Source organism: Centroberyx affinis, unplaced genomic scaffold (assembly GCF_046629955.1).
Source record: "Centroberyx affinis isolate AG114_WGS23_722 - 3 ecotype Tasmania unplaced genomic scaffold, CSIRO-AGI_Caff_v1 ptg005751l_1, whole genome shotgun sequence".
In the NCBI taxonomy this organism is placed as follows: domain Eukaryota; kingdom Metazoa; phylum Chordata; class Actinopteri; order Beryciformes; family Berycidae; genus Centroberyx; species Centroberyx affinis.
Window position 1 is genome coordinate 1 of NW_027282910.1, and position 12,631 is coordinate 12,631.

At 43.3% G+C, this 12,631-nt stretch overlaps 1 protein-coding gene across 1 annotated transcript in view; it reads left to right on the forward strand.

Annotated features, from left to right (window-relative positions):
* Window positions 1-419: 419 nt before the first annotated feature.
* Window positions 420-12,631, forward strand: part of LOC139667769 (low-density lipoprotein receptor-related protein 1B-like) — a gene marked incomplete at its 5' end in the record, with an annotated part of 38,488 nt that continues 26,276 nt past the window's right edge. Inside the window, 6 exons of the mRNA XM_071547258.1 lie at window positions 420-539; window positions 1,877-1,996; window positions 6,977-7,093; window positions 8,210-8,316; window positions 10,741-10,873; window positions 12,342-12,448. Of these exons, the coding sequence (XP_071403359.1) occupies window positions 420-539; window positions 1,877-1,996; window positions 6,977-7,093; window positions 8,210-8,316; window positions 10,741-10,873; window positions 12,342-12,448 (704 nt within the window). The remainder of the gene's footprint in view (window positions 540-1,876; window positions 1,997-6,976; window positions 7,094-8,209; window positions 8,317-10,740; window positions 10,874-12,341; window positions 12,449-12,631) is intronic.

Below are 12,631 nucleotides of genomic sequence, written 5' to 3' on the forward strand. Positions count from 1 at the left end.
ATGATTAAAAATAAAGAAGATTGCCCACCTTATTTAAAAGGTGATACTGTTCCCTCTCATGATAACTAGCTGAATAAACAGGGATGATATAGCTTTGAGTCTGTTTAGGATATGAAATTATAAAATTATTGGTTCCATACACAGTGGGACAAGCAGAAAATGGTCTGGTTCAATCAAGCAGCAAGATAATCATCTCAATCTTCCTTTGATTCTTAAAAGATGACAATACTAAAAGCCTTCAAATGCATTTTGAACCAATCTCACATAAAGCTTACATTATCGACCTGTTTCCTTTCACCAGACACTTGTGTGCGAGTCAGACAACTTGTTGTATTCTGCTGGATGTTTTGTTTGGACTCAGAGCCCTGCTTACTGTAATTGTCCGCCCTCCCTCTGCTCCTGTCCATTTTCTCTCCCAGAGACGTACATCTGTCTGTCTGGCCAGTTCAAGTGCACCAGGAAGCAGAAGTGCATCCCGCTCAACCTGCGCTGCAACGGCCAGGACGACTGCGGCGACGGCGAGGACGAGACAGACTGCCGTAAGGCTCTCCGCTATCACTTTCAGACCCCATTGTCTTAGAAATGTCTTTACTGCGCTTTTGGACTCGGAAGCTTATGGACTTATCCCCTTTGCGATGGCCCTGTTCCAGCGACTCAACAAAGCCCGAGATGGAAGTTATTATGTGAAGTTTTTTTAAAGATGGAATCTAACGGGTTAAGATAAATCACCTTAAAAGTCTTTATTTGATTTGGCGAATCCATTTCAGAGCGCGGACAGACTATGCGGCACCTTTGACAATGTGCCGTCATGATTAAGTATTCCAGAGGCAAGCCTGGTTATAGCCTGTTCCTGTGAAAGGGGATTAGATATCATTGAATCACAGAGAGGATGAGAACAGAATTTCTCTGCCATGATGTAACTCTTAACTATCACAATATAACACCTTCGACAAGTGTTTCAGACTGCCGTATTTGTCTTGCGTGTGATTGCGAGAGAGGGTGAGAGGGGGGCAAGGAGAGAGAGAGAGGGAGAGGGGAAGAGAAAAAGAGAGGGAGAGAGACGAGATTTGTCTAAGCTTTAATTAAGGTGAAAGCTAATTACTTCACCCCGTTTCAAACTTCCAGCATGATTGGATGTGGTTTTGAATGCAGGTTTGAATGCACTTTTTGGAAGGACACTGCAACGCTGAAATTAAAATGCTATCTGTAGCCACTGTGATGTTTTACAACAAACGATTGCTGCATTCCTGCTACTTGGTCTTGTGTGCAACAAAACTATACTCTAAAGGGATGCTGAGGGTTTGGGAGAAATTCAGGGAAATTCCCCACCGGTTCTTTTATCACTGCATTTTCCCCCTGATTGTAGCAGAGTTTCAAGTTGAAGCGATGTTGAACTTTGGTAGTACCTTGGGTTGGTCATGATATAACCCTAAAATCTGTGATTCCCTGTTATCTGTTGCTCCGGCAGAGAAGATTGGAGAATTGTGTTTTTTTTCTCTCCATTCACTGCCATTGTATGGAGGAACAGTCTGAAAATCACACTTCTAGCACATAAACAAATGCGAACAAAGCAGATTCTGTCAATATATAAAAACACGTAGTCATGCTGCTGAATTGTGCTGAATTGCTTTCTTTGTGTTTGTTAAACCTTTCAGTTTGAACAAGTGTAACACCGATATCGATCGGATGATTCACGTTCAATAATTGTAAATAGGCGAAAACTTTTTTTTCAGTTTTTTTCACCTAGTTACAATGTTACTATCAAAGTTCAACATCACTTTAACTCTACGAATCCAAATTTCATACCAGTTGATCATCAGTTGCATGGTCTTGTCCCCTCCTCTTTCCCACACCCTCCCTGTCTCCCTGCCCACAGCGGAAAGCACTTGTTCCCCGGAGCAGTTCCAGTGCAAGGCTTCCATGCACTGCATCTCCAAACTCTGGGTGTGCGACGAGGACCCGGACTGTGCAGACGGGTCGGATGAGGCTAATTGCGGTGAGTTGCGGAAGCCCACTTAATCATAAATCACACCACTCCACTTGTTTTTCAGTTTTTCAGGGGCCCGGGCGAAGAATCTGATGAGGAAATTAATTAATTTTACACTTGGGTTCACTCCGGTCCAACTCGCTCCCCGTCTCGACTCGTTCTCGCTGCCTCTCTGATTGGGCTGAGACTGAAGGACAGCTATCCATAGTCAGTAAGAGCATATGGTCTTTGAGTTGCGTTACACAAATAGCATCAGCCATTCACTCTTTGCAGGATTTTGCTCAGTCTAGCCTTTCAACATCCCCTCACACACACACACACACACAAGTTGAGTTTCTTCTCACTAGCACAAGTCTTAGGTCAAAGCCATTTTTATGAGATCAGGTAAACAACCATGAGTCCTTTTTTTCATCAAAAGAAATCAAAACCCAACAATATTAGATTTGCTTGCCTTGCCTCCAAAAGTCAGCCGGCACGCTCCATTCCAGTTTACTTCACTGTGAATGCAGAGCTTAGTAAAGCTCAGCACATAAAAAATGAGCAGGTGAGCTGATTTCACCGTCCTGTCGTGCAAAAATGAATTGGACAAGCAGCTGATAAATAGGCGGCATTGATCTTTTTTTAGTGAGATATTGTTTTTTTCCTCCCCATTTCATCCCAGTGGCAATTATCTTGGCTCGGTGAAACCGCTATTCCTTTTGAGGTTATCAATCAGAGATCAAATATGTCTTCACTCAAGAAAATGGTTGCAAGCTGCCAGCTACTCTGTTGGCCATATTGTGTATGCTGTAGTTATTTATCTTGATCCTTTTCCTCTCGAGCGGCTGCTCTAAATAAAAATGAATGTAATGATGAAATATCTGAAACCAAAGCACCAGTTCAGCACTCATGTACCAGAGCATTGATGATAGTAGTAACATTTCCTTTTTCGCTTGCTTCTCCCATCACAATGTCTACACTTTTTTTTATCAAGCTTGTCATTTGTAGGCAGGGTTGAAGCAATAGCTTTGTTTTGCATTCCACTTTCAACCAAGACAAGATTTTTTAAAGCTACAATATGTAACTTTTCACCTTGAGGGAGGAAGTGTGTTGTTAGTCCCGCCCTCCTCCCTCTCAGTTTGGTCAAGTGCCCGCCCCGACACTTGTCACTCATCTTGAGCTGTCATCTAGCGTGAGGCTGAGGTGAAGAGGCAGACAGCGAACGCAGCCAATCTGCAATAAAAGCAACGCTGATGTTCACTGTTTCTGAATGTTTAGCTTCGCTGTTCTTACAATTTACAATTTACAATTTCACATTTGGCAGACGCTTTTATCCAAAGCGACTTACACATGAGATTTGCATACAACACAAGCAAGTATCTAGATAGGAGAGAACAACGAGAGTAAGTGCTATAGAGCTAAGTTCTGGTCCAACAGGACAAAGGTGCTACGAGACAGTGCAACAAGCGAAGTTCTGGTCCAACAGGACATAGGTGCTACGAGGGAGTGCTACAAGGCAGTGCTATGAGGTAATGCATAGAGTGCATCAAATCTTTTTTTTTTTTTTTTTTATGAAAGGAGGTATTCGCTAAAGAGCTGGGTCTTTAGCCTTTTCTTAAGGATAGAGAGGGATTCTGCGGATCGAATGGAGTTTGGCAACTCGTTCCACCACCGGGGAACCACAGAAGAGAAGAGTCTGGCTAGAGACTTAGGGCCTTGCTGTGGTGGCAGCACCAGGCGCTGCTCCATGGCACAGCGTAGTGAGCGGGAGGGAGCATAGACCTGAATGAGGGAGTTCAGGTAGGTCGGAGCCGTTTTGGTTATTGTTTTGTAGGCGAGCATCAAGGACTTGAACTTGATGCGGGCAGCAACTGGGAGCCAGTGGAGGGAGATGAACAGCGGAGTGACATGTGCTCTTTTGGGCTGGTTGAAGACCAGACGCGCCGCCGCGTTCTGGATCATCTGCAGAGGTTTGAAAGTACAGGCCAGGAGCCCTGCCAGTAAGGAGTTGCAGTAGTCAAGGCGTGATATTACAAGAGCCTGTACCAGGAGTTGTGCTGCATGCTCAGACAGGTAGGGTCTGATCTTCCTGATATTGTATAGAGCAAATCGGCATGACCGAGCAACAGAAGTCACATGCTCCTTGAAGGTTAGCTGGTCATCAATCATGACACCCAAGTTTCTGGCAGACTTTGTGGGTATGAGCTCAGTTGATTCGAGCTGGATACTGATTTGTTGTTGTATAGAGGGACTGGCTGGGATGACAAGGAGCTCAGTCTTTGACAAGTTAAGCTGAAGGTGGCGTTCCTTCATCCAAGCCGAGATGTCGGCGAGGCATGCCGATATCCGCGCCGAGACTGTGGGGTCGTCTGGCGGGAACGACAGCAGGAGCTGGGTATCGTCAGCATATGAATGATAAGAGAAGCCATGTGAGCGGATCACTGCACCCAATGAGGTGGTGTATAATGAAAAGAGAAGGGGTCCAAGCACTGACCCTTGAGGTACCCCTGTGGACAAGTAGTGGGATTTAGACACTTCCCCTCTCCAAGACACTCTGAAGGATCTCCCTGAGAGGTAGGACTCAAACCAGCAGAGGGTAGATCCTGAGAAGCCGAGCTCAGCGAGTGTGGAGAGGAGGATTTGGTGGCTCACCGTGTCAAAGGCGGCCAATAGGTCAAGTAGCAGTAGGACAGAGGACTGACCGGCAGCTCTAGCTGATCGCAGTGTTTCTACTACAGACAAGAGCGCAGTCTCGGTAGAGTGTCCGCGTTTGAAGCCAGACTGGTTGGGATCATACAGGCGGTTCTCAGAAAGGAATTCAGAGACTTTCTTGTCTTACTGCTCTCCTCCATTGTTTTTGTTGCTGGGACTTCTTGCTCTGTGGCCCCTAGCCTCACCTTGATAGCCACAACCCAGCTCACCCACAGCAAATGGTATATGCCCCAAAAGCTGTTTTCATTTCATCAATTTAGGGAGTTAGGCATGAACAAAGGGTCACAGATAGACACAGACGGATAATGTATAATGCCTAATATATCCTATTTATTGTTATCTTTATGTGAAACAAGTATATGCAGTGTGTATGTGTGTGTGTGTGTGTGTGTGTGTGCTCGGGCCAGGTGGTGATGCTTCTAAGTGGTTGTTTAAGTGGTGTAATGTTGGCTGCAGTGTTATCGGCATAATGTGCCCTCATGCAGCAGGTTATTTACACATGAAAAGTGCATTTCTGCTGTGATGCTGCTTGCCTAATACCTCCTCTCAATAAATGTCTCTGTTATTATAAGCCCATTTCATGTGGAGTTTTTGCTCTTTAATATGTGTTATTTTTAATATCTATATCTCAGCTTAATATCTACTGACTTACAAAGACCCTGATGTCAAATTTGGTACATTTTTATCCCGGTTGTGCTTTATGTCGCTTATTGATGCTTGATTTCAGCACCTCAAACAATATCATCAGCCGTGCTTGTCAGTGTCTACATCTCCAAATGTCTCACCCGGAAAAGTTGTCAGCGCTGAAAGAGCACCCAGAGGAGATAATGCTGATTTTATGTCATCTTATTATTCACTTTCAATTACCGCAGCCTTTCAAGGAAGTTTTTGCTTGTTAAGTTTGGCGACGTAATGAGCTCAGACTGAGCAGGGAAATATTGCCTTTTGCTGTGTCACGTCTTTTATGCGCCGTAAGTGACTGAGCGGCTTCCTAATGAATTTGCCGCCTCGTGTCCTCTGCTCCCGCGCTCAGCCGTCTCCGCCGCTCCTCTCCTCCCGCTGTCATGTCGGAGAGGGATCCAGCCAGAACCTGCCACCCATCCTCTTTTGATGCATCTCTTCTCTAACCGATAGCAGCGTTACCTTGGCCATTATCCCCCCACCCCCCCACCCCCCCCCCCCGACGACGTCTGCGCTCAAGTGACTTTTTAAAAGGGAGATCTTAGCGTGACTTTGAAAAGCCATTCTGAGGAATTCGGATAGAAGTGGCGCTGGAGCAAATATCAAAGCGCTGGTTCTTTTTCAAAGCGATGCAGAGATTTTGAATAATTCTAACTCTAATGACCATCGATGTTTAACACTAGAAAGCCCAAGCTGTCAGTTAACAGCTGTTTTTAATTTTAGAAGTGAAATATCTCAGCTTTCAAAACAGGAACATCTCAGGCCTTCCAAGACTTTTCTTATATCAACTTTGTTTTTCTTTTGTTTATGATTATAACCCTTTAGGCAGAGCAGTAGTCAATTGATGGCAGCTTTTGCAGGTCGTTCACATGGAAATGGCCTCACAAGCACCGTGCATCTGGCTCATTCCTATAGCAAGCACAAAACAGTTTCAGCTGATATGAAAAAGGTGAAAGCAAGCAAGAAAAAAATAATTCCTGCTTGCACAATTTTGGTTTATGTTGTAGACAATACACTTGGGATATCTGATACGGAATAATAATTGTATCAGGCATTTTAAATAATTCCATCTATAATGACTTTATGTGTAATGGTAGATACAGGAATGCGGTGAGCTGAGCTACAATGCAGTAAGGTGCTGTAATAGTCTGTAGTAGATATTATAGATTGGTATCTACAGTAGTGATACCTCAGTGTCATGTCTTCTGCTGGTATTTTCCTATTTCTTGTCCTGAAGAGGCTAAGGGAACAGCAACACTGCTTTTGGCATCAAGCATCATCTTACAAAGCCGAAATCAAACTCTTCAGCATTTGTTATGTTCTCACATTCTGTTGGATGTTTTAAAAGAAAAAAGAAAAAAATAAAAAGTTCAATTTTGCCAACTTCGTGTCACATATTCTGCTGAGGATCATTGGCAGCACAGTCAGGTATTTCATCTTACGGTGTGTTAGCCTCTGGAGTGCGCACTGTGTTTTGAACTCGGTGTCAGACTTGCTCAGGGAAACCCTGAGGAAATGATGATTACACGTAGAAAATATGATAGCTAGCACACTATTAATATTCATGCTCTTTGAAGCCATTTTCATCTGCATGTTTGTTTGCTCCTGATGAAAAAGATGAAAAGACCTGCGGACCTCATGAATTCCGCTGCGAGAATAACAACTGCATCCCGGACCACTGGAGGTGTGACAGCCAGAACGACTGCGGAGACAACTCAGACGAGCAGAACTGCAGTGAGTACCCGGCTCCTTCGCTTTCTGTCAGCGCCGTTTGTTCGCTTATATACGCGTTTGACATTCTACAAGCACTTAGGCGGCGAGCAGTTGGACCTCTTTGAAGATACCTGACTTTCTAATGGCCGCCCCCCTCACCCCCGCACCCCTACACCCTGTCTGTGGCTAAAGTTTCCTGCTGTCAAAGCGAGCCAAGTTCAACTCACCTCCCCCTTTCAAGCGCACACCATTATCTGTGGTGTTTCTCTGAGAATAATTCAAGGCTCAGGCTCCTGAGCTCCTGATATCATCTCCTCTCTGTAATTTCCCAAGCTCGCGCTCCCTTTTGTTTAGATATTCATCATCACTTTTACAATAGAACTTTTTTTTTTGCCCATGAAATGGCACCGTTAACCCAGCAAAGTTCATTTTTCATATTTTTTTTGTGCATATACACAGGCTTGCATGTGCGAGCGTGTTTGTGTGCTTGTACATGTGTGCGCATACTACACTGTATGTGTTTTTGCTGAGTGCGCATCATTTGTGTGATTTATTAGGTGCTTATTCCCCATACCTATTAATGTCACTTAAAATGCAAATAAAGGCCAGTCAAGTGTTGGATGGTGAAGAATTAAGCAGGTGGGCCGGCAGACAGTGGAGAGGCTGCAAATCAGATTGTGCTGCAATGCCTGCTGGGAGTCTCCGTCGCAGCACAGCTCATAACACACACCCTGAGTTAGCTAACAGTCCATGATAACAAGAGGAGGGCCCAGGCACTGAATCTAATGCAGCTGTTTAAATACGGCCTAATATTGTCCTCAGGGACACAGACTTGCTCTAAATGGGTGCAATGGCGGTTGCCAGTTTTTTGGCTTTAGGGAGTATGCTGTCCCCTCCGTTGTGAGAGCGGCTATGAATGTATTTACATCCTGAGCAGCCTTGCCAGTTACTCCAGTTCCAATACAAAATGACTCTAATTAGCTAACAAATTGTTATTGCCAAGGCATTAGCATGTGATTCTAAACACAGAGCTTCTGGCTAATAACTGCATCTAGGGCTTTCTGTTTGTTGTGTATTATGCTGGAAACAGAATCAGGTTGGCATGATTTTGTATCTTTTGTGTTTTTCCCGACTCAGAGCCAGTTACCTGTAACCACAAAGACTTCGCCTGTGCTAACGGAGACTGCATCTCCTCCCGATTCCGCTGTGATGGAGACTACGACTGCTTGGATAACTCAGATGAGGCCAGTGTTTGGAAAATGATTACAACAGTCCACTATTCATTTTTGCCCCTGAACGCTCTGCAGCAATATTCTGGTATTTCAGTACAGCTATTGGGTTTGGGTTTTTTTGCCAAATTTTCAGTATGTGCTTCCTGGAAGCTCTTTCACAGTTAAGTAACCTTTTATCCACACTATGAGCACCCAAAAGAGAAATCAGAAAGATAACTCAAGCAACAGAAATAACTAACTATAGCCACACTATAGCCAAAATCATTGAAAATTGAATAAAGGCTATGCCGCGTTTCGCTCTGACCTACTCCATCTTTTTACTCAAGTCTATTTTTTGCATAAACACCATTTAAAACCCATTGCCTAGCCTTTTAACCATTTAAATACCAGTATTTTCGTGTACTTTCTCTATTGACGATATCTGAGAATGATCACATCTCTCCATTGTCATCTTTTGAAAAATGGTTTATTTTCCATATTCGTTTTGGTTTCAATTACAGGCCTACATATCGATATGGACTGATGCGTGAACATTGCTATTTATATTTTTATCTCTATTTTAACTCTTAATTGCATTCCTTTTACAGTGGTAGCTTTTGCAATCTCATTTTTCCTACTATAATAAAATCACTCAAATAGCGATTCACTAATTAAAAGAATGAATCACTTTTATGAATGGTAGGCTATGCAACTCTTTGTGAGAGCGCTGTTGTTGCATGCTGGAGCCAAGGAACCAGTGTGGACACAGACAGAAGTGTTGTACAGTACATGCTGCTGACTTGCTGCTGCGCGACACCACCAGTGTAGACAATTAGTCAGAGATCTTGATTGCTGGTTATGGAGCTTCAATTACCACTAATATATCTGAGCTTGCAGCCCAAACACAGATTATGTATTCCAACTGGAGTCGGATGATCATATTGCTACTTGCATAGCAATCAATCTCATTCCAAACTAAGCATAATTTATTGAGTCTAGCTAAACCTCCCAGTCATGGTCGCTTCATTTCACAACAATGTGATGAGTTATTGTCTCAGACAGAAAATATCACTCTGATGAGTTTTCCTACCTTCAAGTACATTAGTGCATGAAATGCCCCGTATTCATTTGCTCCGGGAAATGCTAATCCCTTATTCCCACCAGCAATACAAAGAATGTTCATTGCATACATTAATACGCCTGAATATTTGAATGTGTAAATCTTGAAAATTTGCATTATGATTTTCTGACTGTAAATACCCCCCTGAACCAATGATGTAGAAAAGAATAAAATTTTTCACTCTTCAAATTTGAAAAGAAATTAACTTAAATGCGCCTTTATCTAGCATTGCATGGGGGTAAAGAGATTTTTGCAGGGTTGAATGATTCATAAAAAAAAATAAAAAAAATGCCCAATCAGTAGAAATGATACACTGTACAATGCATAATTCAAGGACAAAGACTTGTTATTACGATTCATTATTCTGGCTAATTTATTGCTCTGTTAAACATTTGCACACCGATCTTGTATATAATCCCTCTCCATGCGTAACAATGCAACCCTAATTAACCCTTTATTATGTCTCTCCCCAGTGCCAGCTTTCTGGGTCAGTGCAGTCAAATAGTTTCAGGAAAGGAAGTTGCCATTCAATAACCATTAAAATCCATAATGGTTATTCACTATGGTTATCCACAATGGCCACCATTTCTCGGGTAGAAACAACTTGATGCTTTTACACCACTACAAATGTCCTACTTTTTATTCTAATACATTTAACACAAGCAAATAGCAGTGATGGAAAGGGTTTAGCATCCAAAATGTGATCAGTTACTAAAACAATTCAACTTTAAAAGAAAGCATGACGACCCGTTTAACACTGTAAAGCACTGAAATACCAGGACGTTGTATTATGCATTTACTTTGCATTTGATACTTGAGTACATCAGCGGCACGGCACTGGGTTCGAACCCCGGTCCGTCCCAGGTGCTTTCTGTGTGGAGTTTGCATGTTCTCCCCGTGTTTGTGTGGGTTTCCGCCGGGTGCTCCGGTTTCCTCCCACCATCAAAAGACATGTATGTTAGGGTTAATACTCCTGTCAGTGCCCCTGACCAAGGCACTGGCAAAAGAACTGGAGTTGATCCCCGGGCGCTGTACCGTGGCTGCCCACTGCTCCTAGTGTGTGTATAGGATGGTTGCAGAGGACAAATTTCCCCATGGAGATAATAAAAGTGGACAAATACAAATACATTTCATAGCTGTTGCTTCAATACTCTTTTATTTCAGTCTTATTTTGAATAGAGGACTCCAGAGTGCTTTTCTATCAGGGTATTTGAAGCAAACAAGTAAAGGCTTATTCTGCCAATGACCCCAGGCTGAATAACAAAGTGTGATTCTGCTGGTGATCTCCTGATCTCCACTGCCATTGAGATTTACTTTGTATTCCCGTGTGTTAACAGAAGGACTGCGAGGCGCGCTGTGCAGACGACCAGTTTCGCTGTCACAACAACCTCTGCATCTCGCTGAAGTGGCTGTGTGACGGCCAAGAGGACTGCAAGACGGGGGAAGACGAGAAAAACTGCCAGGGAACAGGTGCCAAATCCAAGGCCTTTCAGTTTGTAAACGCATGGAATAAACTCAAAACTGAAAAGGGACAATAAATCAAATTCCCAAGCACCACAGTTGATACGTAGAATGTTTTCCAATCTTGTGTAGGGGAGAGCGGGGATAGTTGCCACATGGGCAAGTTGTCTCAGTGGCTTTATTTGTGAAACAAAATATTTTAAAGCCAAGAGTCCAATTACACAAACATTCAACAGTCTAAGTCAAAACACTCTAACAAAAGAACAATTTTGATACCTGAAATCTTAGTGTTTTTCTTCTCATTTTTTTTTCTTATAAAGGAATCAAAATAATTATACATTGTGACACATAAAAGCAAGGGTCAGCTATAACGTGATGAAGGGAAGGGATTAGGGAAGGGACCTTTGTCAGGATGCCAGGTTGGGCCATGTTGTCACATTGATTTCGGTGCATGTTGTCATAACTATCCAAATTATGATTCCTATTTTTTTGGTTAGAAATAGCTTTACATTCATTCTTTTCTGAATAAATATTACTAGTCCATACCCGGGGATGCATGCGCCACAACTCCGCAGCCACAGGCAGATCAAATGAAATGTGTATATATTACATGTACATTAATATATCACACTGTTAGAAATTGTATCAGAATTTGTGTTTGTCTGTGCATCATTTCTGAGATGACGCACGTTGTTTTCAATGCAAGAGTATGTTTTTCATGTTGCACACTTGTCTATGTGCCAACATGCCCCATCATGTGTGACAACATGCCCTGACGTGGGGTAAGTTGTCACAAGGTGTCAAGTGGTATTTCATCAGTAATAACTTTTGCTTCCAGTAAATTATTCAAAATGTAAATATACCATTTTTTAGAGAAGACCTTAATCTAGCTAGAAAAATATATACTGCTGAGAAATACACCAATGAGTAAAAAGTGTGACAACCCCGGTCTCCCCTAGTCAGGAATTATTTTTTCCGGTGCTCAACAGTGGTGTTAATAATTTTTCAGCACTTTTCTGCACTGCATGAAGACTCCTTTTCACCATAGGCCAAGGTCATATTTATCCCAAACCGGTGAGGGTTTGAAAGCCCCTTATGGAGGTGTATAGAGCCGGCCTGCTGCTGGTCTGATCCGCTCTGTTGAGTTTCAGCGGTGATGATTGGCCAAGTAGTTTTGAGTGGCCACTGAAGCACTTTGCTCAGCAGCAGGTAGCACACAGTGCGCGCTCTCTCTGGCCTGCGGGAAGACATTATATTTAGAAGTGACAAGTTCCAACAAGTTCCGTCCACGCGCCATATTTTCAGCCTTGATGTAGCGGGCTAGAATTTTCCACTCATTCATGAAACTGAAAATCGGAAAGGTCATACCCGAGTGATCCATAGGCGAGAAGACAGGGTTTGTTACCGACTGCATGTTGTGCATGTGGGTTTTTTTTTTTTTGTCACAGCCGAGCTGATTTGATATGCATTTCCTCAGTGGTCCCTTCGTGTTCCTTGAACGAGTATGTCTGTGCCAGCGGAGGGTGTGTTTCAGCCAGCCTGCGGTGTGACGGGCACGACAACTGTCTGGACGGCTCGGACGAGGTCAGTACGGCCTCGCAGGACTCCATGCACTGCATTTGCACCGACCTTGTTTTCCATGATTCCAAATTCAGCCGGTACACAGTGCCTTTTAAGTGGCGCGGCTTCTCAGTCACCGCTACTTGTTCAGCCCGGGTTAAAACATGAATCGCATCTTGCTTTCCTGTGAGTGTGTTTGACATCTCC